This window comes from Gopherus flavomarginatus, chromosome 1 (genome assembly GCF_025201925.1).
Source record: "Gopherus flavomarginatus isolate rGopFla2 chromosome 1, rGopFla2.mat.asm, whole genome shotgun sequence".
NCBI classification, from domain to species: domain Eukaryota; kingdom Metazoa; phylum Chordata; order Testudines; family Testudinidae; genus Gopherus; species Gopherus flavomarginatus.
The window spans coordinates 378,070,031-378,096,812 of NC_066617.1; the positions used below are offsets into that span (position 1 = coordinate 378,070,031).

General features: G+C 47.0%; 1 protein-coding gene and 2 pseudogenes across 1 annotated transcript; 1 reads left to right on the top strand and 2 right to left on the bottom strand.

The window, feature by feature from the left end:
* Window positions 1-1,181: 1,181 nt before the first annotated feature.
* On the bottom strand, window positions 1,182-2,121 carry LOC127044780 (olfactory receptor 52K1-like; annotated as a pseudogene).
* A 20,977-nt stretch (window positions 2,122-23,098) lies between these two features.
* On the bottom strand, window positions 23,099-23,217 carry LOC127043393 (uncharacterized; annotated as a pseudogene).
* A 1,902-nt stretch (window positions 23,218-25,119) lies between these two features.
* Window positions 25,120-26,073, top strand: LOC127044785 (olfactory receptor 52M1-like). The gene has a single exon (XM_050939943.1). The coding sequence runs from the start codon at window positions 25,120-25,122 to the stop codon at window positions 26,071-26,073; it is 954 nt and encodes a 317-aa protein (XP_050795900.1).
* The last annotated feature ends 709 nt before the right edge of the window (window positions 26,074-26,782 follow it).

Consider the following 26,782-nt stretch of genomic DNA (forward strand, 5'->3'; position numbering starts at 1 on the left):
CAGAAAATCTTAAAGTTTTCAAGAGCCTAGCTAGCCCCTCTAATCACAGTTAAAGTTGCCCGCCGACCAAAATCTGAAATGCTGCTTCTGCAGCGGGCAGAGGTGGTGAAGAGGATCCAGAGAGTGATGGTTAATGCCTCTTTTACCTGTGAAGGGTTAAGAAGTTCACCTAGCCTAGCTGACACCTGACCAGAGGGACCAATGGGGGAACAAGATGTTTCAAAAGGAAGGAGGGAAGTTTCCTTTGTTTAGTCAGTCTCAGTTTCAGCCAGAGTGAAAAGATCAAGGAACCAGCCTCTTATCAGAGTAGTAAGTTTTAGAAAGGGATAAATAGGTTTACGGTTATTTTCTTTGTAACTTGTCTTGGCATTAGGGGACTAATCAAATGGAATATTCTTGTGTGTACTAAGGCTTTTGCCCAGGGAAACATGCTGTGTTTTAAATCTGTTGTCTGTGAGACCAGTTGGTTTGCTGTCTCCCAGAGGTTTGTTTTCTTTTGCCTTTCTTTTCTTTAATAAAAAGCCTTCTTTTTAAGAACCTGATTGATTTTTCCTTGTTTTAAGATCCAAGGGGATTGGATCTGGACTCACCAGGAATTGGTGGGGGAAAGGAGGGGGGATGATTAAATTCTTCTTGTTTTAAGATCTAAGGGATTTGGATCAGTGTTCACCAGGGACTTGGTGGAGGAGTCTCTCAAGGCTGTCCAGAGAGGGGAAGGTTTTTGGGGGGAAGATAGAGTTTTCCAGGTAACTCAGAAATCTCTATGGTGGCAGCGAGACCAGATCTAAGCTGGTAGTTAAGCTTAGAGGTGTTCATGCAGGTCTCCACATCTGTACCCTAAAGTTCAGAGTGGAGGTGAAACCTATGACAGATGGGGATGGGAGTAAAGGAGAGAACAACAGAAACACAGCCTTGGGGGAAGAGGCAGGCAGAGGGTGGGGCCTCAGAGTTCCAGTTACCAGCAATTAAAAGGTGATATTCCTATGAGTTAATGAGTAGAACACAGACCGATTTCCCAGTTTATCACACTGACACAGCACAGTAAGCCAGGAAAGGATTTAATGTCTCTTTGACTGTCCAGACAGTGATGCAGCAAAGAGGGCCCAGCACCATCTCACCAGTCAGCTCTGCATGGAGCTCGGTATGAGAGCTAGAGCAGCAGGGGAAAATTTTAGGTCCCTTTATGAATAACTAAGCCGGAGAAGCCATTTCCGGATCTGTTTGGTCATTATCCCATAGATGATGGGGTTTAACATGGGAGGCACCAGGAGGTACACATTGGCAATGGCAACATGAAACCATAGGGCCACATCGTGGCCAAAACGGTACATGAGAGAGGAGAAGATAACTGGGATGTAAAAGGTTAAGATGGCACAGAGGTGGGAGACACAGGTCCCAAAAGTCTTGAGCTGGGCGTCCTTTGTGGGAGGGCTGAAGATGGCCCTGAGGATCAGAATATAGGACACGGCAATAAAAAACACATCCAGACTAGGCACAAAGAATGCCACAAAGAGACCATAGTAACTATTAACACGTGTTTCGGTGCAGGCCAGCTTCACCATGGCCATGTGCTCACAGTACGTATGCAGGATGATGTTGGTTCTGCAATATGGCCACCGCCTTGTCAGGAAAGGATAAGGCAGTACCAGAATGGCACCAAGCAGCACCACGGTCAGGCCAATCTTGAACACCATGTGATTTGTCATGGTGGTGGAATGTCTCAGGGGATGGCAGATGGCCACATAGCGATCCAAAGCCATGGCAAAAAATGATCCCTGACTCCATCACAGAGAAGCAGTGAATGAAGTACATCTGGGTGAGGCAGGCAATGAAATTGATCTCCCTGGAATTGAACCAGAAAATGCTTAACATTTTGGGCAGGGTGGACGTGGATAGGACCAGATCGGTGACGGCCAGCATGCAGAGGCAATAGTACATGGGAACATGGAGGCTCGGTTCCGTCTTCATGATGAACAGGATGGTGAAGTTCCCCAAGATGGCTATGGCGTACATGGTGCAGAAGGGGATGGAGATCCAGATATGGGCTTCCTCCAGGCCAGGAATTCCCAGTAGAATGAAGGTGGAGGGGTTGCTGAACCTGGTTGTGTTGGAATCTGACATGAGAGCCCAAAGTCTAGGTTGATGGTCGCAAAACGAATGCCTGGATGGAGAGACAATGTTAATGTGGGCAGTCACCTTTTGTCTTCATTGAGTTGGTCTGGTAATGTGCCAACAGAGAAATGCAAGGAAGCCCTGAAACCACAGCCTTGCAGGTGTTAAACAGCTGAATGCTCGAGTCTGTCTGATAAAGGCTGACAGACACAAACACGGAAAGTCCCGTGACACAAGCACACAGAAACCTGCCAAATCTACCAGACTCAAATACTCAGTACAGCTCCTTGTATGGCAACAAAAAGTCATGACAGAGGTAAATATAAATAGAGGTGAAGAATTTAGCAGGACAATTAAGGACTAGCTACTGGGCCAGGACCAAGACCAGAACTGCCCTCTAGGTGTAGAGGAGGGCTATTGCTGACAGTAAAGGGGAAATGCAAACATGCCTACGGGCTAACTGCTCAGGGTTCGAGAGGAAAGGGACGGCGGGTACGGCTTACAAGCTTTCAGGCACCTCTAATGCAATAAACAGTGACTGTAGACTAAACGGTCCTGTCTCTGGAATGGATCCTTCCCCTTCTATCAAATTCTTCCCCTAACAGTTAATATGAGATGCTGAATTTGCAGCTGGAGGCTGTTCTCATGGGTGATGAGATTGGACCTTTTTACACACTGAGCAATGACTTTTTCATTGTTCAGAGAGATGAGTTATGAACAACTGACCCTGCTAATGCAAATTGCATATTTGATGATGCTTCATGCATCGATAATCCCTTTACGTTCTGGTGTGGAAAAGCTTAACTGGCACCAGCAGGAGACACAGGTGTGATACTGGTTCTCTCTCACTTCTCAGTAGTAGGCAAAGCAAAGACAATGATTGGTTTCCTAAAGAATGGGATGGAGAATAACCTGCTTTGAAACAGGATCAGTTTGGTCACTCGTTCTCTATAAATGATATAGAAGATAGAAAGGAGTTTCTAACACAGGCTATAAGAATGAGGAATAGTGTCATATGCAGAGAGACTGAAACGTCTGGGACTGTTTAGTTAAGAAAAGGAGGAGGAGAACAGCAGAAAAGCATGGAACTGGTTACATTCAGAAGGACAAACAGCGAAGAGTTCTCAAGACCTGCTCTGGAGATGTGCTCTGTATTAGTCACCTGATCTCTATCAAGAATATAGCAAACATAAAGGGGGGTTCCGAGACAGGCAATAGCAATGGGGAAGCTGCCATATGTGGACAGACTGAAAAGTCTGAGACTGTTTAGTTTGGAGAAGTGATCAACAAGGGGGCATATGTTAGAGGAGAGGGAAATAAAAAATGAAACTGATTACATTCAAATGAACAAAGAAAGAAGAGTTCCCAACCAATACTATCTATAGACATTTAGACCTTCAAAATCTCTAGTTCCCCAAAGTTGAGGAAAACTATCAGCAAAACTGATTAGGAGGAAAAATTTAGACAAAAAAATGGAATGAAAACTGAGAGTTCTTTAAGAAGAGATTATTAGATAGCGAAAAAGTCACAATTCCATAGTCAAGAAAGTGGACAACTTTTGCTTAAAAGCTAAAAACTCAGTTCAGTTGCAAAGTGGGTAGAAATTATGAGTGAAGGGACAATATATATAACAAATGGGAGAGAGGGAACATAGATAGCCAGCAATATAATTTGGAAGATATGAAAATTGATATGGGACATTGAAGACATCAGGGAAAAATCCATGGTTGGCAGAACTAAGGATCACATCAAGGAGATTATTAATAATATTAAAACCAAAGATATCCTAGAAAAGTTTTAGAGTAATTCCTGTGTTAAATGTAAACCCTTAAAAAAAAAGGTAAAGATTAAAAAAATATATTTGAAAAGATTAGGAAAAAATGGAAAAGCTGGTATGGGATTAGTTCAAGAAAAATGTTCTTGGAATATAAGTAATGCCAGTCAATAACAAGGTTTATGCAAAACCGGTTTTGTCAGATAAACCTGATTTCATACTTTTTTAGAGTAAATGTTTGGCTGATCAAGGGAACTGTGCAAATGCAATAAACTTCATTTTTTCCGTAAACATTGACAAATAGTCCTGTGGCATCTTATAGACTAACAGATGTGTTGGAGCATGAGCTTTCGTCATGCCAAGCGTCTGACAAAGTGAGTATTCAAGCACAAAAGATTATACTCCAATACGTCTGTTAGTCTATAAGGTACCACAGGACTCTTAGTCCCTTTTTACAGATCCAGACTAACACGGCTACCCCTCTGATACTTTAATTTTTCTAAGGCATTTATTTTATTAAGGGAAAACATTGAGATAAAATAATTAACACTCTATAATATCAGTAGAGCACATTTAAAATGGACTGCAAACTAGCTAACTCGCAGATCTCAGAAAGCAGTTATCATTGGGTCACATTCAGTAAATGGGGCTTTTTCTACTGGGGGTCTGCAGGGATCAGTTCTAGGCCTGATGCTATTCAATATTTTCATCAATGTCCTCAAAGGAAATAGAAAATCAGTGCAGATAAAGTTTCTGGATAACCCTAAGATTGGAGGTGGTGAAAATGAGGACAGGTCAGGCATACCGATTGATCTGGGGAATTGGTGTGGGCGTCCGATTCAAACATAATGTTTTAATACAGTCAAATGCAAACTTATCCTCTCAGAACAAGGCAGGCAGGCTGAACCCAAAGTCTGGGGCACTGTATTATGTAATGCAAGGACCTGAAAAGGATTTAGAAATCATTGTGTAAAAACAATTCCTTGTCCAATGCTGTGGCCGTAAGGACTGATATCATCCTGGGATACATAAAAATGGGAGTGATGAGTTGGAGCAGGAGAATTTACCTCTGCTCATGGGATTGCTGAAACAGAATGCATCCAGTTCTGGGATCCACATTATAAAAGACTGTTGAAAAATTGGAGAGAGTGAAGAAAAAAGCCACAAAACTGATTGAGGCTGGAGAAACATGAAGGATTTCATCTACTTAACATCTCAAAAAAATGACAAAGTGGATACTTTCCTAAGGAGGAAACCATGTGTTGTAATGGGCTCTGTAATCTAGCGGAAAAAGGCAGAGCAATACCCAATGGTTGGAAGCTGAAGACAAATTCCAGCTGGAAAAAATGACCAAATATTTAGCACAGATGGTGATTAACTGTTGGGACACACTGGGAAGGGAAATGATGGATTCTCCAACTCCCCATGTCTGCAGATCCAGTCTTAATGCATCTCTGGAAAATCTGCTTGAAAGCTTGTCTACACTTAGAACAGTAAAGGAGCACTGCCAGAGTACTTCAGTGTAGACACTTACAATGAAGGCAGGGTTTCTTCAATCAGCATAGGTAATCCACCTCCCCAAGAGGTGGTAGCTAGGTGGATGTAGGAATTATTCCATCTAACTCCTCATGCCCACATTGGAATTGTTAACATAGCGACATCTCTCAGTAGGGTGGATTTTTTTGATGTTTCAAGAAAAGCAAATGCAAGGTTAAGATGTATTAGCAGAGGCACAGCATTCAAGTCATGGTAACTGGTAGTATTTCTTTAGTCTGCATTGGTTTGGCTTCAGCTGGAGTGTCCAATTATGGTCATCAATGTGTAGAAAGGATGTAGAGAAACTGGAAAGAATCCAAAGGCGAGTGACAAAGATGATCAAAGGGATGGAATACAAGCCATATGGGCAGCCATCAGTCTTCGATGACTAAGACACAACGAATCCTGCATCTTGGCAGAGGGATAGAGTAGCTGACCCTTGTGGTCCCTTCTAACCCCATGACTCTATGATTCTGTAATGTAAAATCCTAATGTATACCTGGCATTAGTCACACACAAGTCTTTGGCTGAGGTGCCTGGGTGAAATTTAGTGGGCTAGTGTTACAGAGAAGGTCTGATTGGATGATCTAATGATCCCTTCCTACCTATCCCTATACATAAAGAAAGTAGAACAGGCATTTATATTACTCTGTCTCATAACGCATGAACAAGGGAACATCCAGTTGCACTGAAAATCTGAAAATATAACATAATTATAGTTCCATTGGCCTGTGGAACTCCTTGCCAATGATATTATTGGAGTGAAGAGCTTAGCTGCATGGGATTCACAAATGGAATGACCATTTTAGGTGGCGTTGGTGGCACCACCTTTTGTTAAGACTGTCTGACACATTCAATAAGAAGACTTCACTTTCAGCTGCTCATAAGTTTGGCAAATTTTAGGCATTTGGACTGAAATTTCCTAAGCTGGGTGTCTGCTTCCGGCAGAATTGTTTTTTGAAAGTTTTCAGAATAACAGTCCTGCTGACTTCTCACATGACACTAGGAGAACAGATGTCTTGCCCACGTTGAAAAATTCTTATGATAGTTCCAGTGAGGAGCCTTAACACCTCCATGCATATCAGAAGATAAAATTCTGGGAATAGTTCCCCAATTAACAGCCAGAGCCCAGACATGCAAAAGAAGGAGGTGACGCGCTCTATGCATTAACACACAGCTATCTCCTGAGGTCTTTACTCAGTTCTTACTGACCAAAGAACAGTCATAGCCTCAGAATTTGACCTTCTATTATACATCTGCTAACGCCTTTCACTATGAAGGATCCACTGTGCCACTGAGATGCAGCCACCTTGCAGCTTCAGGACACTAGCTGAGATGGGCACGGGTGCACAGAAAAGAGGAACATTTTGCCCAGTGATACTGGAGTAAACTCATCACCTGTGGCAAGGGCCCTGGGATGTTTAATGGTTGTAAAGAGCGGAAAGGACACAGACTTACTCTCTATCCCATCACACACATGTTGCACTCGGTTTTTTGAGCAGGTGAGCTCCCCCGCAAGTCACAGGTACCTATGAATCCTGAGATGGAAGTGTCTTCCCTGGGAATCTCCCTTAGGTAGCTGTATCCCACATCTCTCTCACCCAACATCTATAGTAACATCTGTGATGCAGTAGGGACTGTCTGTGTGGGGAGTGGGAGAGCAGAGGAGGACTTTAGGGGATGGACGATGCCAGGGCCTGTAACCTGAGCTAGGTAAGGGAGGGGAAAGGTCAAACACCTTTGCCCGGGAAGGGGACAAAGGAAGGGAGCGGCAGGAGGGAAGCAGTTTGAGTTTGGGCTTGGGGCTGTGTGGGCGGAATTCAGGGTATCCTAGCTAGGATCCAAGCACCCTGAAAGCCCAGAAGGACTCGGTGGAGGGGTCCTGACTGTGCCTGCAAGCTCTGCTGTAACCTGTGTTCCTGTTGTCCAATAAACCTTCTGTTTTACTGGCTGGCGGAGAGTCACTGTGGGTCCCAGGAAGAGGGGTGCAGGGCCGGACTCCCCCACACTCCGTGACAACTGGTGGCAGCGGCGGGAGATACTGCACCCCGTGGACGGCGCTTCCTGCAGTAAGTGACTGGGGAGCAGTAAAACGAAGGGGTGGTTAACCCCTGGGAGTGTGTACCCAGTGAGAAGGACTTTGCAGTAACAGGGTCCCCTGGGCGATTGCAGCGAGCGCTCCCAGGGGCAGAGGAGTCTGCAGCTCGACCCTGGCAGAGAGGTGGTGACCTCACGAAGGGCTGGTGCACTAGGGGTCTCCCTGGAAATCGTGGGGAGCGGCGAGCACCCCGGCCTGTGAGTGGCCAGCAGGAAGATGTATGCCAAGCGGCGCAAGTGTGACCTGCTGGAGCTGTGCAAGCAGAGGGGGCTGCGCCCAGGGAGACGCACCAAGGACCAGCTGATTGCCCAGCTGGAGCAGGGAGACCGCATGAATGAACGGAGCCCTGTCTCTGAGGGAAGCAGCCGAGAAGATGCAGCGCAGGCACCAGTGTCTCTCCCTGCTGGGAGTGGTCAGCCGGCAGACGAGGGCTTCCCGAGACCCCCCCTTCCTAGGCGTAGAGGAAGGGCGGGGAGGAGCCCAGTGTATACCGAGGGCACCGTGACACCCCCGGCCAGCAGGGGAGCCTCCCGGCGAAGCCCACCCCCCAGCAGGGGATCCTCCCGGCAACGCTCGGCATCCGTGGAGCGGACGCGGCTGGAATATGAAAGGGAGCTGAGACGGGAAGAGCTCGAGTTAGAGAGGCGAGAGCTGGAGGAGAAGGCGAAACAGCATGAACATGAGGAGAACCAGCGCCAGCGTGAGTGGGAGGAGAAGGAGAAACAGCGTAAACATGAGCTGGACCTGGCCCGGCTGAGGAGCAGTGAGGCTCCAGGCTGCGGTGAGTGAGGGGGGACCCAAGCCTACAAAGAGCTTTGATAAGCACTTGCTGCCCCGGCGTAAGGAGGGGGAGGACATAGACACCTTGCTGACGGCCTTTGAGAATGCCTGCGAGCTGCACAGGGTTGACCCTGCAGACAGGATCGCAGTTCTCACCCCCTTACTGGACTCCACAGCCGTGGAGGTGTACAGCCGACTGAAAGGGACGGAGGCAGGGGACTACGAACTGTTCAAACAGGCCCTGCTCCGCGAGTTTGGGCTGACTCCTGAGATGTACCGGAAAAAGTTCCGGAGCCAGCGTAAAACCCGTGAGGTCACATACCTACAACTGGTCAACCGGGCGCAGGGGTATGCCCGCAAGTGGACAGCTGGGGCCCAAACTAAAGAGGACCTGCTTGACCTATTCATACTGGAGCACCTGTACGAGCAGTGCCCGTCTGACCTGAGGCTGTGGTTGATGGACCAGAAGCCGGAGAACCCGCAGCACGCAGGCCAGCTGGCCGACCAATTTGTGGACAGTCGGGCAGGGGATGGCAGGGAGGAGTCTCGAAGGAGCAGGCCTGCCTCAACGCAGAGAGAGAGTCATCATGGGACCTCCCAAAGGGGGCCTATGGAGAACCCCCCCAAAAGGGGAACATCCAGCGGCAGGTCCCTTCAACCCACTCAAGGGGACCCACGAGATATGGGCTGCTATCGCTGTGGCCAACGAGGTCACATACGGGCCCAGTGCCCCAAGCTCAGGGACAGACCAAGCAGACCCAACCCGCAGAGGGTGGACTGGGTAAAAACCCAATCGGAGGAGGGGCTACATTCCCAGGAAAGGGGGGTTGGCAACATACCACCTGTGGATGCTCCCGGTTCCGGGTTTTTGGTTTACCGGGTGGGCGCGGGGCTGCCCCTCCGGAAAGAGTGCATTGTTTCCCTGGAAGTGGATAGGAGCAAGGTCACTGGGTACTGGGACACGGGCGCAGAGGTGACGCTGGCCCGGCCCGAGGTGGTGGCCTCAGATCAGATGGTGCCCGACACCTACCTGACCCTGATGGGCGTGGGCGGGACCTCATTCAAGGTACCCGTGGCAAGGGTACACCTGAAATGGGGGGCCAAGGAGGGCCCCAAGGATGTGGGGGTACACCAATATTTGCCCACTGACGTGTTAATGGGAGGGGACCTTGAGGACTGGCCTAGTAACACCCAGAGTGCCCTGGTCGTGACTCGTAGTCAGAGTCGGCAAATGGCACTGCTCCCCGACAACGGGGAAGGTACTCGACCTGAGGTGCAGGACCCTAACTCAGGGAGCGGGGAACGCCCAGGGGCACGGTGCAGAGAGGCTGCGGCCTCAGACCCAGCCAGCAAGAGAGAGCCGGTCCCCATCCCTGTCCCAGCTGCTGAGTTCCAGGCCGAGTTGCAGAAAGATCCCTCCTTGCGGAAGCACAGGGACCGGGCTGACCTTAGTGCGGTACAGACCATGAGGAGAGGTTGCAAGGAGAGGTTCCTGTGGGAGAAGGGGTTCCTGTACCGAGAATGGGCTCCCCCAGGGGAAGTAGAGTCATGGGGGATCAGGAGGCAGCTGGTGGTTCCCCAGAAGTTCCGTCACAAGCTGCTGTACCTGGCCCATGACATCCCTCTCACAGGGCACCAGGGAATCCGGCGCACCAGGCAGAGGCTGCTACAGAACTTTTACTGGCCTGGGGTCTTTACCCAGGTCCGACAGTACTGCCAATCCTGTGACCCCTGCCAGAGGGTGGGGAAGGCCCGGGACAAGGGGAAAGCGGCTTTGAGGCCTTTACCCATCATAGAAGAACCTTTCCAGAAGGTGGCCATGGACATAGTGGGACCTCTCAGCAAGACGACCCGGTCAGGGAAGAAATACATCCTGGTGGTGGTGGATTTTGCCACTCGCTACCCCGAGGCGGTGGCCTTGTCCTCTATCGAAGCAGACACAGTGGCAGATGCGCTGCTGACAATTTTCAGCCGGGTGGGGTTCCTCAAGGAGGTCTTAACGGACCAGGGGTCCAACTTTATGTCAGCCCTGCTCCGGTCCTTATGGCAGAAATGTGGGGTCCAGCACAACTGGGCCTCAGCATATCACCCCCAGTCCAACGGGCTGGTAGAAAGGTTCAACGGGACGCTGAAGATGATGCTAAAAACATTTATGAACTGCATTCGCAAGATTGGGACAAGTACTTACCTCACCTGCTGTTTGCGTACAGGGAGGTACCCCAGGAATCTACTGGGTTTTCACCTTTCGAACTGTTGTATGGAAGGCGGGTGAGGGGGCCCCTAGACCTGATGAGGGACGAATGGGAGGGGAAGGCTGCTCCCGAGGGAGAGTCAGTGGTGGAGTATGTCCTGACCTTCCGGGAAAGACTGGCCGAGCTCATGGGCCTGGCCAGGGAGAATCTGGCCCGAGCCCAGAGGAGGCAGAAGGTCTGGTATGACCGCACAGCACGAGCCCGTACCTTCGCCACCGGGGATCAGGTGATGGTTCTTATCCCCGTGAGGAGAAACAAGCTCCAGGCCGCCTGGGAAGGGCCCTTCAAGGTTATCAAGCAACTGAATGAGGTAAACTATGTGGTGGAGCTGTCAAACCGGGCACATCACCGTCGGGTGTACCATGTGAACATGATGAAACCATACTATGACAGGGGGAATGTGGTGTTGACCATGTGTGGACATTGGGAGGGGCAGGGAGATGACCCCTTAGTGGATCTATTCCCTGGGACAAAAGCTGGTTCCCCCTGGAGGCGATTCCCCTCTCTGAGCAACTGACCCCGGGCCAGCACGCTGAGATCAGAGGGGTGCTGCATCTGTACCGACAGCTGTTTTCCAACCAGCCTGGACGCACTAATTTGACTGTCCACCGGGTGGAGACCGGGTCACATCCCCCTATAAGATGCTCCCCTTTCCGGGTCACTGGGAAAACTGCCCAGGATCTTGAAAGAGAGGTCAGGGACATGCTGGCTTTGGGGGTGATCCAGCCGTCTTCCAGCCCTTGGGCCTCGCCAGTGGTGCTAGTCCCCAAGAAGGATGGGTCAATCCGGTTCTGTGTGGACTATCGAAAGCTCAATGCCATCACCGTATCTGATGCCTACCCTATGCCCAGGCCTGACGAGCTCCTAGACAAGCTAGGAGGTGCTCGGTACCTCACCACTATGGATCTTACCAAAGGCTACTGGCAAGTGCCGCTGGACGCAGATGCCAGGCTGAAATCGGCCTTTATCACCCCTCTGGGGCTCTGCGAGTTTCTGACCCTGCCCTTCGGCCTCAAGGGAGCACCGGCCACCTTCCAGCGCCTGGTGGATCAGCTACTGAGGGGGATGGAGAGTTTTGCCGTGGCGTATATTGACGACATCTGCGTCTTCAGCCAGACCTGGGAGGACCACATGTCCCAGGTTAAACAAGTCCTAGACCGACTCCGAAAGGCTGGGTTAACAGTAAAGGCTGAGAAGTGCAAGGTGGGGATGGCTGAAGTATCCTACCTGGGCCATCGGGTGGGGAGCGGCTGCCTGAAGCCGGAACCAGCCAAGGTGGAGGTGATCAGAGACTGGCCTGCTCCCCAAACCAAAAAGCAGGTCCAGGCCTTTATTGGGATGGCGGGGTACTATCGAAGGTTTGTGCCCCACTTCAGTGCCATAGCCGGCCCCATCACTGAACTATGCAAAAAGGGGAAGCCAGACAAGGTGATCTGGACTGAGCAGTGCCAGGAGGCTTTCCGGGCGCTGAAGGAGGCTCTGGTTAGTGGCCCAGTTCTGGCAAACCCAGATTTTGACAAGCCCTTTATGGTGTTCACTGACGCCTCAGACACGGGACTGGGGGCGGTGTTAATGCAGGAGGATGAAAAGGGGGAGAGACACCCCATCGTGTACCTGAGTAAGAAGCTGCTACCCCGGGAACAAAGCTACGCGGCCATCGAGAAGGAATGCCTGGCCATGGTGTGGGCCCTTAAGAAACTAGAGCCATATCTCTTTGGGCGACACTTCACCGTGTACACCGACCACTCTCCCCTGACCTGGCTGCACCAGATGAAAGGAGCCAACGCCAAGCTCCTGAGGTGGAGCCTGCTCCTGCAGGACTATGACATGGACGTGGTCCATGTGAAGGGAAGTGCCAACCTGACAGCGGATGCGTTGTCCCGGAGAGGGGGCCCTGAACTTCCCCAGGTCACTGGGCAGAGTGACCCCGCTCAGTTCAGTCTCGAAGGGGGGAGAGATGTGATGCAGTAGGGACTGTCTGTGTGGGGAGTGGGAGAGCAGGGGAGGACTTTAGGGGATGGACGATGCCAGGGCCTGTAACCTGAGCTAGGTAAGGGAGGGGAAAGGTCAAACACCTTTGCCCGGGAAGGGGAACAAAGGAAGGGAGCGGCAGGAGGGAAGCAGTTGGAGTTTGGGCTTGGGGCTGTGTGGGTGGAATTCAGGGTATCCTAGCTAGGATCCAAGCACCCTGAAACCCCAGAAGGACTCGGTGGAGGGGTCCTGACTGTGCCTGCAAGCCCTGCTGTAACCTGTGTTCCTGTTGTCCAATAAACCTTCTGTTTTACTGGCTGGCTGAGAGTCACTGTGGGTCCCAGGAAGAGGGGTGCAGGGCCGGACTCCCCCACACTCCGTGACAACATCCCACACCGAGAGCCAACACAGTGGTGTGCACAATTTATAATATAGCTCTGTGCAGTCCCAGTGGGGTTTGCTCAGCCTCTGGGGAGGAGCAGCATATGAATGCAGGAGACAAGCTTCTGTGCTAATTATCCAGCTTTCGGAGTAAACAGCAACTAAGATACCATCCCCAAGGGAGGTGAGAACTCTTGGGCTCTGTGCTGAGTCAGTGAGGAATTACCTGCTTGTGCATTTGTGCATATTTTAAGATTGTAGTTGATTAGGAAGAAAACTAGGGATAATGTCTAGAGCTCCTTAGGGTCTGATACCCTGAAAATGCTCAGGATGGCTGGGTAGATAGTAGTCAGACAGATCTGGAGAGAGATGGCTGAGAGGAACACAAACACTTTCTGGAGGCACACAGGGTTTTTACTAAGGGATCAGAGATCAGTAATTCTCATCCGTAACTATTATCACCCTGTGCAGGATTTTTAATTGAAGAATCTTCAATTCACCTAGCAAAGTAGAATCACTATGACCATTTCCCCATTATACAGATAGGTAAACTGAGATACAGGGAGATGTGACTTAGTGAAAGTCACACAGAGAATCACAGACAGAATCCACCATCCCTGACTTCTCGGCTGTAACCACAGTCTAACCCTCTCAGGTCTTGCTCTTACACACTCATACGCAGGCAGGTACACACCCAGCTGTAGTTATATGGATGCTGCCACTAGCCACTCATGAACTAATAAACAGAGGCTCCAGCCAGTTCCACCCAGCTCCCCAGCTTAAGACCCCAGAGCTATATCATCTTGCCTTGGTCAAAAGTCTGACTAGTGTAAGATTATTACCCAGTCCGCCTCTCCCTGAATGTGGAGAGGACACTGCACCAGCCCCAGTTCCTAAGCAGGATTCCCTTATAGATGTCACACTCTCTTAGGTAACATATAGAGATAGACCCAGGCCAGTGGGGTACAGCAGAGTAATAGAAGGCAGATATACTGGACACTGGATAAGCAGTTTTCTGTACCCTGACTGACCAGAGCAGGGGCTGCCCCAGGCTTGGGTGGACACATGACTCTAATTAGCCTGCAAAGAGCAAGGTGAGACTGGTAAGCTAATGTGACCACCTGACTCTCATTAAGGTCCCTCTGATACTATAAAAGGGCTCACTCCTGTCAGGCTGAGGAGAGCCAGGGAGCCAGAGGGGAGGAAGTGCGGCTGAAGAGCTGGGTAATGGAGACACCCTCAAGATGCTGCAAAGGGGGCCCGAAGGTAAGGGTAAAGAAGGCATTGAGAGAGACAGAGAGAAGCAGGAGAGCTGTAGGGAAGTGGCCCAGGGAAATGTAGGGTCCCTGGGATGGAACCCGGAGTAGAGGGCGGGCCCCAGCCCACCACTACAGGAACATCTCTTGGGAGGGGATGACAGGCCCCTGTCAGGACAGGAGGCTAAACTGCTCAGGAATAAACCTGTAAGAACAACAGAGACTGTGGGAGCTCTCTCACCAACCTCCTTGCTGGCTTATGATGAAAAGGGCTCAGTAACCTGCTACCCTTGCCTCTAGAGGGAGAAGGGCTATGTGGAGGGTCGCAGTGAGCCACTGAGGCTATCATAATCCACCAGGAAGCGTGGGATCCAATGAGACAAGGTTGGACCTCTGTCACACTATTTAATAAAAACGATTAAGTACAGAAAGATAGATTTTAAGTGATTATTAGTAATAGCAAACAGATCACAGTTGGTTATAGAAATAACAAACAAAACTGCAATCTAAATTCTATATGCTCGATAGTATTTGAATTAAGCAGTGTTGCACCCTGATAATACAAACAGCCCACTAATCTTCCATACACAGGCTAAAAGTCCACCCAGATTGGGAGCAATCCCCAGTTCAGTCCTTGTTCCTAAGGTGTTTCCAGGTGTTGAGTTGTGGGGGGAGGCAAGCCAAGTGATGATGTCACTTCCCCCTTTTATCGCACAGTTAATGAGAGAGAACAGGCACAAGAAGACAAGATAAAGTCCAGTGTCACATGAGCTGGTCACATGCCCTTGCCTGCTTCGATGAGTCATAGTTGGTGCCACTACCCATTTCCTGGCTAGAACATTCACAGGAAAGTCCATGAGGTGGAGTTAAGCTTTTTCTAAGGCCTATTGTGTTTCTTAATGGTCTATTACCTTGAATGATTCATCCAACTGGATGTAAATGACTTTGTATGTGTTACCCAGGAGCAAACACATTTGAAGTACTGGTATAGTCAATATTCATAACTTTAGGTGGAAACATGATACATGCATAGAATGCACACTGATATATTACATGTTATAGTTGATATAAAACACATTATAAACATATCATGAAAAATATCCTAGAATACTCAAGGAGCTGACTGAGGAGATATCTGAGCCATTAGCTATTATTTTTGAAAAGTCATGGAAGACAGAAGAGATTCCAGAAGACTGGAAAAGATAATGTCAATCCATAAAAAGGGCAATAAGGAAAACCTGAGGAATTATAGACCAGTCATCTTAACTAATATCTAGAAGCTAATAAGATAATAAGTAACAGTTAGCAACAAATTATGTCAACCCAGACAGATACCTTTCTTTGACAGGGTAACTAGCCTTGTGGATGGGTGGGAAGCAGCAGATGTATATCCTGACTTCAGTAAAGCTTTTGATTCTGTCTTGTAACAAGGGGTGCTCTTGGGGGACACTATTGAGAGTATCAATTCAGGACAAATTGCTTAGAGCAGGGCAGTCACAGCCCCAGGATGTGGGTCCTTCAGTATTAAGGCACCAAACCAGCCAAACAGAGAGGACTTCAGTTTTACCCCACTGGATAACCAGAAGTCACACAAGCAATTCCCTTAGACACTCTAGTTTCCCCTTATCACCACCAGTGCCACTTGTTATGGGGACTAATGGTTATGAAAACCAATTCTCATAAACAAGCTGATGGAGCTACTGTAAGGTGGATGCATAACTGATTGGAAAATTGTTCCCAAAGAGTATTCGTGCTGGAAGGGCATAATGAGTGGGGTCCCTCAGGGATCAGTTCTGGGTCCAGTTCTGTTCAATATCTTAATCAATCATTTAGATTGTGACATAGAGGGTACATCCATAAAGTTTGAGGATGACAAGAAGTTGCAAGTGCTTTGGAGGATAAGATTATAATTCAAAATGATCTGGACAAAATGGAGAAAGGGTCTGAAGTAAATGGGATGAAATTCAGTAAGGACAAATTCAAAGTGCTCCACTTAGGAAGGAACAATGAGTTTCACACACACAAAATGGGAAATGACTGCCTAGGAAGGAGCACTGCGGGAAGGGATCTAGGGGTCATAGTGGACCATAAGGTAAATATGTGTCAACAGTGTAACTCTGTTGCAAAAAATGCAAACATCATTCTGGGATGTATTAGTAGCAGTGTTGCATAGAAGACATGAGAAGTAATTATTCCACTCTATTCCACACTGATTAGGCCTCAACTGAAGTTTTGCATCCAGTTCCACGAGCCACATTTCAGGAAGGATGTGGACAAACTGGAGAAAGTCCAGAGAAGAACAACAAAAATGACCAAAGGTCTAGAAATCATGAGTTATGAGGGAAGATTGAAAGAACTGGGTTTGTGTAGTCTGGAAAAGAGAAGACTTAGAGAGGGCATGATGACAGTTGTCCTCGTAAATTGTAGCCATCAAATGCCTAATGCACCAGTGAGGGCCCTCACCTGGTACGGCTATATCAGTAATACAAGTTATTACTTCATATTTCTAACTTCAGATCTAAGAATGATACATGCATACAAATAGCAAAACCAAATTCAATACACAGCAACTGTTTCAATTATATATTACAAGAGGTATTTCACATAAAGCATATTCATAAGCATTCTTTCATAAAGCATATGGAGAGTAATATCATGGCACAGTTTAGTTGCTAAGTTAACTGGTAAATAACTGCATATCATCAATAAAACACCTGTTGAGGATACTTTTGATCACTATAAATTCAAAGAAATAGTTTTCAAACAATTTCAGATTACCCTGAAATTTAAAACATGAAAGAGTGAATTCCAGGAGGAAGATGGGTGGGATCCGGCCCACATCTAAAGGCCTTTCCCCAAGCCTTGCAGGAGGAGTAACTGGATTAGGGATCCAACTAAATATGGGGAATAACTAAAGAATAACAGGGTCAGAAGTGGAGGTCAAAGGTTATTTGGATAAGGGGAAAGCAGTGGACGTGTTATTCCTTGATTTTAGCAAAGATTTTGATGCGGTCTCCCACAGTGTTCTTGCCTGCAAGTTAAAGAAGTATGGGCTGGATGAATGGACTATAAGGTCAATAGAAAGTGGGCTAGATTGTTGGGCTCAGTGGATAGTGATAAATGGTTGAAAGTCTAGTTGGCAGCCAGTATCAAGCGGAGTGCCCCAAGGGTCAGTCCTGGGGCCAGTTTTGTTCAATATTTTCATTAATGGTCTGGAGGATGGCATGGATTGCACGCTCAGCAAGTTTGCAGATGACACTAAAGTGGGAGGAGTGGTAGATACACTGGAGGGTAGGGATAGGATACAGAGGAACCTAGACAAATCGGAGGATTGGGCCAGAAGAAATGTGATGAGATTCAACAAGGGTGAGTGCAGAGTCAATCAGGACAAGTGAAGAATCCCATGCACTGCTAAAGACTAGAGACCGAATGACGAGGCGGCAGCTTTGCAGAAAAAGGATCTAGGGGTTACAGTGGATGAGAATCTGGATATGAGTCAATAGTGTGCCCTTGTTGCCATGAAGGCTAATGGTATTTTGGGCTGTATAAGCAGGGGCATTGCCAGTAGTTAGAAGGACATGATCATTCACCTTTATTTGACATTGGTGAGGCCTCATCTGGAGTAGTGTGTCCAGTTTTGGGCCCCACACTAACAAAAGGATGTGGAAAAATTGGAAGAGAAGAATGGAAATAGGCCCCACAGTTGCAGAGCACCTCCCTATCCAACATCCTATTCCTTGTATTGTATAGATCTACTTTGGCCAGGGCAGGGAGAAGGTTGATGAAGAGATCTCATGAATGCATGAGGCTATGGACAAGTGTTCATATACAGAGACTTGCTAGGATTATTGGACCTAGAATCTCAACATGCTCATAGTTCAATGAAGGAGCTGCCAACAGATATTCCGCCGAGACATGATACCACAGTGGAATATTGTCTGGCCCATGAGTGTTCCTCACCCTCTACCAGTAGTATAAGGTCCCATCACTTGATATCAGGATGGGACATGAGGGTGAGGAAGAGAAACATGTAGAGCATGAGCAAGTAGAGTTTGTTCCCTTGGTTCAATGTGAAAGTGAACTGGCTGCAGGTCAGGCAGGCAGCTTGAGTTGTAGAATCAGAATATTAGGGTTGGAAAAGATCTCATTAGGTCATCTAGTACAATCTCCTGCTCAAAGCAAGACCAACACCAACTAAATCAGGTTTTGGAAGGGAATGGGCTGTGGGGGGTTTGTGGGCCAGGAGCCCAATAACAAAGTCTGGAGAGCCAGGGTGAGGGGAAGATGTGGAGCACTCTCTTACAGGACCCCACTCAAGGAAAACCAGAGAATTGGGCAGTTACGTTGCCCTGACCTCCTGGAGTACACAGACCGAGCTCTGAAGGGTGGAGAGCCCGGTGTGCAAACCGAGCGCTTGCGAATCCACCCAGTCCCCTGTAGCCAATGATTTTAGTTTAGTATTCCTTTATTGTGTGAGGCTATGATCAATCAATATGTTATATTCTGTATGCTAATTATATGTTAATCAGGTTTGATTTATTGGATTATAAAAGTATAAGACTGATTAATATTTAAAGGAATTAGGTGTTAGACACAAATCAGAGAAGCTGAAAAGTAAGAAGCCTGTAGATTGAGGCCTGCAAGTATTTAGCTTAGCCGCTGGGAGAAGGAAGATCTCAACCCTCCAGGAAAGGGGTGGTGAAAGTTTCAGTGCTGGGAGTGGGAGAAAGCCCAGTCTGGGGAGGTTGATTTTTCGCATGGGCATAACCCTGCCCTGGAGTTGGGAAGCAGCTCCACTGAGGGTAGCCAACATGCAAAGTCCCCTTACATCCTTACCTCAGCAGATCCTGGCACACCAAGACCCCAAAGATGACCTTAAACAGAGATCCCCACTGAACGGGACAATGGGGGGAAAGGAAAACCAGTAACTAAACACACAGGAAGGTTCAGGGAAGAGCTGAAAGACACTTTGGGTATTGAACAAACCAAACTGTTCAAGCATAGAAGTGGTATAATAAAAATACTTAGAAACACCCACCTGTGAGAAAAGATTTTGTGTTATTGTTCAATCTCATGATGCAAAGTTTGTTGCTAGTGGTAAACCTTTTCAGAAAGAGTTTGGTACTGATGGTAAATCCTAAGCAAAGGGGTAACATGCATGAGTTTGGGAGAAAGCTTTTGGACAAGCTGGGAATAGTAAACAAGAAGCCCTGTGGGGCTACTGCTTCCAAGCTCACAGGCTCAAAGCTTGTCATAGCAAGGAAACCATAATACACCTGGTCAGCTGCGCGGAGGGGGAAACTGAGGCACAGCACCTCATGGTATTGATGACTATCTGTATTGAGTCATCAGCAGCTGGGAAAGCACAATGGTTAACAGCTCTACACAGATACAAAGGGATGTTTTCTATTGACACGGAGAAGATGCTTGCTGACTTTTTAGGTCACTAGACTGATCTACAAAGTGTTAAAAGGTACCCAGAGACTTACAAGAACACCTGTGAGTAACACTACAATGTTTGGGACACTTTTGAGTTGTTCAGACAAAATCTGAAAACTGCTCGGGCACACTGCCTCTGTGTTAGTCAGTGACCAATAATCTGGCAGTAAACTAAGGTGTGAGGTTTGAAATTCTATGCCCCAAAGCTACACCCTGGCATCACTATATTTACCATGGTGATATCATTATGATGTATTTTATTCCAAGTGTGTCATGTAAGGTACAAATGGAAAAGCTGTGATTTCTGAATATGATTAGCCAGTTTATGTGCATGTATCACTGCTATACCTAAAGTTATGAAAACATGTACAGGCGTGTGATCAACTCATTGGACTCTGGACTCCAGCTTGTGTCTTTACTTTTCCAGTAACTGTGCTGGGGGGGTTTGTTCGGAAACAATGAAGTTCCCACCACATGGCAGAAGCTATAATAGGGGAAACTGACATCAACACTTGGCCTCACTCCCCCTCACAACCCAACTCCTGGAAACACCTTAGGAAGAAGGACTGAACTGGGGCTTTGGTCCCAGGCTGAAGGGGTTACTAACCTGTGTATGGATGAGACATAGCTTGATTCACATCCTCTCTATTTTATAGAACTTAGTTTGTAGTTTTCTTTATTTCTTTGGTAACCAGTTTTGATTTATTAATATAATCCCTTAAAATCTGCTCAGGAATAGGGGCTGGTGCACTGTCGTCTCCACACTGAGGGAGCGGCAGACTGGGTAATAAAGAACATCAGAACCGCTGTACCGGGTCAGACCAAAAGGTCCATCTAGCTCAGTATCTGTCTACCGACAGTGGCCAATGCCAGGTGCCCCAGAGGGAGTGAAGCTAACAGGCAATGATCAAGTGATTTCTCTCCTGCCATCCATCTCCATCCTCTGATGAACAGAGGCTAGGGACACCATTCTTTACCCATCCTGGCTAATAGCCATTTCTGGACTTAGCCACTATGAATTTATCCAGTTGCCTTTTAAATATTGTTATAGTCCCTGTGACATTATTGATATAAACTGGGACCATATAGAACATGGGTTGCAACCATGGTCCTGTAGTGGCACCAAATCGTATGTAAAGGGGGTCATATAAGGTGTCTAAGACCAAGTTATGAGTTACTGGTTATGATTATGCTGTCTGTATGTCTGTATCATTTTGTAGTTGAAGTTATAAGTATTGGCTGTATACTGTCTGTATTTCAAATTGGTGCTGCAGTTCTGGGAAACACCCTAGAAAAGTTGGTGTTAGCTCTGCTTAGCCTGCATGATGGCCCATTAAGGACCATCAGCTACACAATTGACCCACTGAGAGGAGGCAGATACGCCTTGTAACTCAGCAGAGTGTGCAGGGACTTGCCCATGTAACTCCAGACTCCATTTTGCTGTTGTTTTCCACAGTAAGAACAAAGAGATTCTTATACCTGGAAAAGCCTATATAAGGCTGATGCCTCATCTCTATCTTGTCTTCAATCCTGCTTCCTACCTCTGGGAGGGACTTTGCTACAAACTGAAGCTCTACATAAAGGACTGAATGACCCATCCCAGCAGGGGATGTTCTCCTGAGACTTGATTTGAACCTGCAGTTTACTCCATCACTGCTACAAGCCTGAACTAAGAACTTTGCCATCACTGTATGGAATTGATTCCATTTAACCAATTCTAGCTCTCATCTCTATCTTTTTCCCTTTATGAATAAACCTTTAGATTTTAGATTCTAAAGGATTGGCAACAGCATGATTTGTGGTTCTGGCGGGACCCAAATGAGAGTGCCAATTCGGGATCAATTGCTGAAACAGGGCAGTTACAACCCTAGGCTGGGGTTCTTCCACCTCTAAGGCAAACCAAACCAGTCAGACAAAAAGGACTTTGCCAATCCTTTAGAATCTAAAATCTAAAGGTTTATTCATGTTCACCAAATACCTCAGAGATACTGAAGTTTATTGCACCTGTGTACTTTCATTAAACAAACGAACATGCTCCCATTAAAGGATGAAATCAGGTTGATTTGACAAGACCAGTTTTCCATGAAGCACATTGTTACTAATTCCGTACAAGTTTTCCACTCTTTTTTTTCTTCTTCAAATTTCCCTTTTATCTTTTAATAGTTTAGATTTAACACATAAATGTCCTGTATCCTCTCCCCGCCCCCAACACCCCCATTGTGTTCTTCTGGTTTAGAAGGAGATATGTGGTTCATTGGTCACTTGGTAATTGTGGTGTTCATAATGCTAAGGTTCTACTGGAAATGCTGTTTAACACCCTTCTTGACTGCTAATGGACTGGAAAGTATTTCATCCTCTGTGATATGAGTACCTCATGCTGCTTTTTCCCAAATGCAAAACAAAATTATTTCTTCAAGACATTTCTCTTTTCTGCAACATTAATAAGTTTCCTTTTCCTTTTTGTGATCCTTAGCTCTGCCAAGCATTGATTTTTCCCTAATGCCTTTAGTGTCCCTTATGAATTTTAAAAACTTTCAATGTGTATTGTCTGCTCTCTGTTTTCCCTTTTTTTTCATGTGTTATATATTGCTTCTCCCCTCTCCTATTATTGCTGCCTTCCCTTCGCCTTTGAACTGTGTGGTTAGCCAAAGATGTACACTTTCTTGACTAAGGAATTGTGGATTTTTAGCTATCCAATAAACTCTTCTTCAAGAATTCCCAATTGTCATTCCCAATTTGCTGTATAAATTTTTACTCCCAATTAGTTTTCCTGATAATTTGTTTCAGCTTTAGGGAAATAGCCCTCTTGAAGCACTACATGTCTATAGATGTTACGGGTTGGGAACAGTTCTCTTTTTATTCCATGCATTCTTTATTTTCCTCCCTTTTTCATATTCCCCCTGATTTGTCTCTTCTCTAAATTAAACAGTCCAAGACTTTTCAGTCTGTCTGCATATGGCAGCTTCCCCCATCCTCAGAGCCTGTCTTGGAAACCCACTTTCTGTCTGCTGTATCCTTGATAGAGACTGGGTGACCAAACTGAGTGCATCTCCAAAGCAGGTTATTGTCCATCCTTTCCAAACATTTGTCATTGTTTTGGCCACAGCTGAGAAAAAGCAGGTGTTTCTCTTGAACTCCTATCAATAACACCCAGATCCTTTCCCTGAAGTATGTTCTAGCTGGCATGTTTCCCCCAGGCACATGCCTTGGCAAAGATTGTTTTTTTTTTCCACTCTCAGATTTTGAGCACACCACTGAATGGAGAATTCCCTACAGCATGGACTCTGTAGCCTGGCTTTCATTACATTACGGAACAATCATAGAATATCAGGGTTGGAAGGGACATCAAGAGGTATCTAGTCCAACCCCCTGCTCAAAGCAAGACCAAGACCCAGACAGATTTTTAGCCCACTGCCCTAAATAGCCCACTCAAGGACTGAACTCATCACCCTGGCTTTAGTAGGCAAATGCTCAAACCACTGAGCTATCCTTCCTCCTTTGTTTATAGCACCTAGGATTCCCAGGTGGTCACCCATCCAAGTACTAGCCAGGCCCGGGATGGTTTACCTTCTGAAATCAGACCGGATCAGGGGTATTCAGTCCGGTTTGGCCATAGGTCACTGCTGCCTAGGTTGCCACCCACTTCTAATTCCCCTACCAATTTTTCCCTGTCTGTAAGCAGCAAGTGAAGTGGAGCACACCCCCTAGTCAGTTCCTCCAGCACTTGGACCATGACGTTGTCCCCAACACTCTCCAAATACTCTCCATGATTGTCTGTGCACTGCTGCATTGCTCTCCCAACAGATATCAGAGTGATTGAAGTCTCCCGTGAGAACCAGGGCCTGTGATCTGGAGATTTCAGTTAGTGGTCTGAAGAAAGCCTTATCTACTTCATCCTTCTGATCTGGTGGTCCATAGTACATGCCCACCACAACATCACCCTTGTTGCTCTCACCTCTAAATTTAACACAAAGACTCACAGCAGGATTTTCTCCAGTTTCATACTGGAGCTCCAAGTAAGCATACCACTATCTTACATACAATGCAATTCCTCCACCTTTCCTCCTCCACTTGTCCTTCCTGAACAGTTATACCTACCCATGACAGTACTCCAGTCATATGAACTGCCCCACGTAACTTCTGTTATTCCAATTACATCATAGTTCCTTGACTGTGCCAGGACTTCCAACTCTTCCTGCTTTTTTCCCAGGCTTCTTGCATTCGAGTACGTGCACCTAAAGTAACTAGCTGATTCCCCTACTTTCTCAGCATGAATAGGAGGCTTCCTGTCTTGTACACTCCTCCTTGTATTTCCTCTCTGTATCCCACTTCCTCACTTACTTCTGGGCTTAGGTCACCGTCCCCTGGCAAAATCCTCTCTCCGACATCACCTGGGAAACCATGCACTCATATCTATAGTTCGATATATAGGCCCCTACGTGGGCCTTTTCCCAGCACAGGGAGGATGGACGAGAACACAATTTGTGCCTCAAACTCCTTTTTCCTTCTTCCCAGAGCCATGCAGTCTGCAGTGACCCACTAAAGGACGTTCTTGGCAGTATCATTGGTGCCCACGTGGAGAAGTAGAAAGGGGTAGCAGTCCAAGGTCTTGATCAGTCTCGGCAGATACTCCACCGCATCCTGGATTCTAGCTCTAGGCAAGCAGCATACTTAGCGAATCTCCCTGTCTGGTCAGCAGCTGGATGACTCCGTCCCCCTTAGGATGGAGTCCACGACCACCATCACCTCTTTCCTCTCTTTGGGAATCCTGGTCATGGAACTCCCATCCCTAGGAAAATGTAGCCCATGCCTTTCAGCCAATGGGGTCTCCTTCGGATCCCTTCCCTCACAGGGCTCTTCCAAGTCCTTCCCCAGAGTAGTATCTGTGCAGAGAGCCTGAAAACAGTTTGCATCTCTATCTGCATTGTGGGTACATAGGTTTTCCTCTTTCTTCTTCTGGAAATCACATGCTGCCAATATTCTTCCCCATTCAGCACTGTACTCTCTGATTCTTCTGCATGTTTTTCTTCCAGAATGAAACACTGACTTCTATTCAGAAAATCTTCATGTTCTCTGATGCAATGCAGGTTTCACTAGTCCTTTAACCTTCTCTTCCTATATGGAGACCAGCTTGCACTTCATACAGACGAAGCAAGTATCCACACTTCTATTTACTGCTGCTGTCTATTAAGGTTTCCCCCACCACAATGTGTGGGAATTATTGATGTATGGAGCACCATAAAGTAGAAAGTTACTATTAGTACGGTAAGTTCATAGTTTATTTCACAGAATAACAAAAATATCATTTTTATTTGTGTGAAGAGCAACCAATCTGCTTCACTCATGAGAACAGCTCCCCACGGTGCATGTAGCGTGCAATATAATATTGTCTCTCCATCCAGGCATTTCTACTGCAAATGCCACCCTAGACCCTGGGCGCATAAAAGAAGTGAGGGAAACATACGGTACATCCAGGAGACACCGTTCCGCCTCAGAGTTGGACACGTTCTCCCCTACTCCATGTCAGATTCCAACACAACTGACTTCACCAACTCCTCTAATTTCATCCTGCTGGGCATTCCTGGCCTGGAGACAGCCCATATCTGGATCTCCATCCCCTTCTGCTCCATGTATATGATAGCCATCTTGGGGAACTTCACCATCTTGTTCATTATTAAGAGAGAGCCAAGCCTCCATGCGTCCATGTACTATTTCCTCTGCATGCTGGCTGTCACCGACCTGGTCCTGTCCACATCCATCCTGCCTAAAACACTGAGCATCTTCTGGTTCAATTCCAGGGAGATCGATTTCGGTGCCTGTCTCACCCAGTTGTACTTCCTTCACTGCTTCTTAGTAACAGAGTCTGGGATCTTCATGGCCATGGCTTTTGATCGCTATATGGCCATCTGTGATCCCCTGAGACATTCAATCATCCTGACAAACTCCATGGTGGCCAAGATCGGCCTAGCCGGGGTGCTGCGTAGCAGCATTCTCATGCTCCCCTATATTCTAGTTGCAAGGCAGTGGCCATATTGCAGAACCAACATCATACCCCACTTTTACTGCCAACACATGGCCGTGGTGAAGCTGGCCTGTGCCGAAATCCATGTCAGTAATTACTACAGCCTCTCTGTGGTATTCTGTGTATTTGGTCTGGATCCATTTGTTATTGCTATGTCCTATACCCAGATCTTAAGGGCCATCTTCAGCCTGCCCACAAAGGACACTCGGCTCAAAACTTTTGGGACTTGTGGTTCCCACCTCTGTGCCATCTTAGCCTTCTACATCTCATGTCTCTTCTCCGCCCTCACGCACCAGTTTGGTAAGAATATGGCCTCTCATTTCCACGTTCTCATTGCCAGTATTTACCTTCTGATGCCCCCCATGCTAAACCCCATTATCTATGGGGTGAGGACCAAACAGATTCGGGACTGGCTGCTGCGGCTGTTTAGTCATAAAGGGACTAATATCTAATATCTAAAGGTTTAATCATAAAAAGAAAGAAATATAGATTAGAATTAAAACAGGTTAAATGGTAACAAATACACACAACAATTGTGAAGTTCTTAGTTCAGGCTTGTTTCAGGCTTGATGGGATTACTGCTGATTTAAACCAATCAAGTCTCTGGAGTACAAACATCCCAGCTTGGATGGGTTGTTCAGTCCTTTGTTTAGAGCATCACTTTGTAGTAAAGTTCCTCCAGAGGTCAGAAGCGGGAGAGAAGACAAAATTGAGGTGTTTTAAGAGCCTTTTATATCCTCTGTCAGATGGAAGGACACCTTTATTCTTACTGTGGAAAATCACAACAGCAGTATGGCGTTTGGAGTCACATGGGAAGGCCACATGTCCATGTACGACTCAGCTTGCAGGCAGAGCAGCCATTGCTCACATGCTACCTTGAATGTTCCCAGGAAGTCTCCTCAGATGTGGATGGGAGTCTCCCAAGGACCAATGTCAGTTAAGTGTTTCTTGACTGAGCACTTATCCAGAATAGTCCTTTCTCGAGAAGCTGACCAAATGCTTCACTCATGTTACTCAGAATGAAACACATTGGGATACAAGTACATAGCCAATATTCATAACTTCAAATACAAACAGGGTACACAGTTACAGACAGTACAATCCTAACCAGCAAATTACAACCTTTCCACAGATACCTCATTTGTACAAGCTTTGGGTAAC

What these genes read in the sequence shown, in the direction of transcription:
- LOC127044785 (XM_050939943.1), top strand. Translation starts at nt 25,120, where the DNA reads ATGTCAGATTCCAACACAACTGACTTCACCAACTCCTCTAATTTCATC.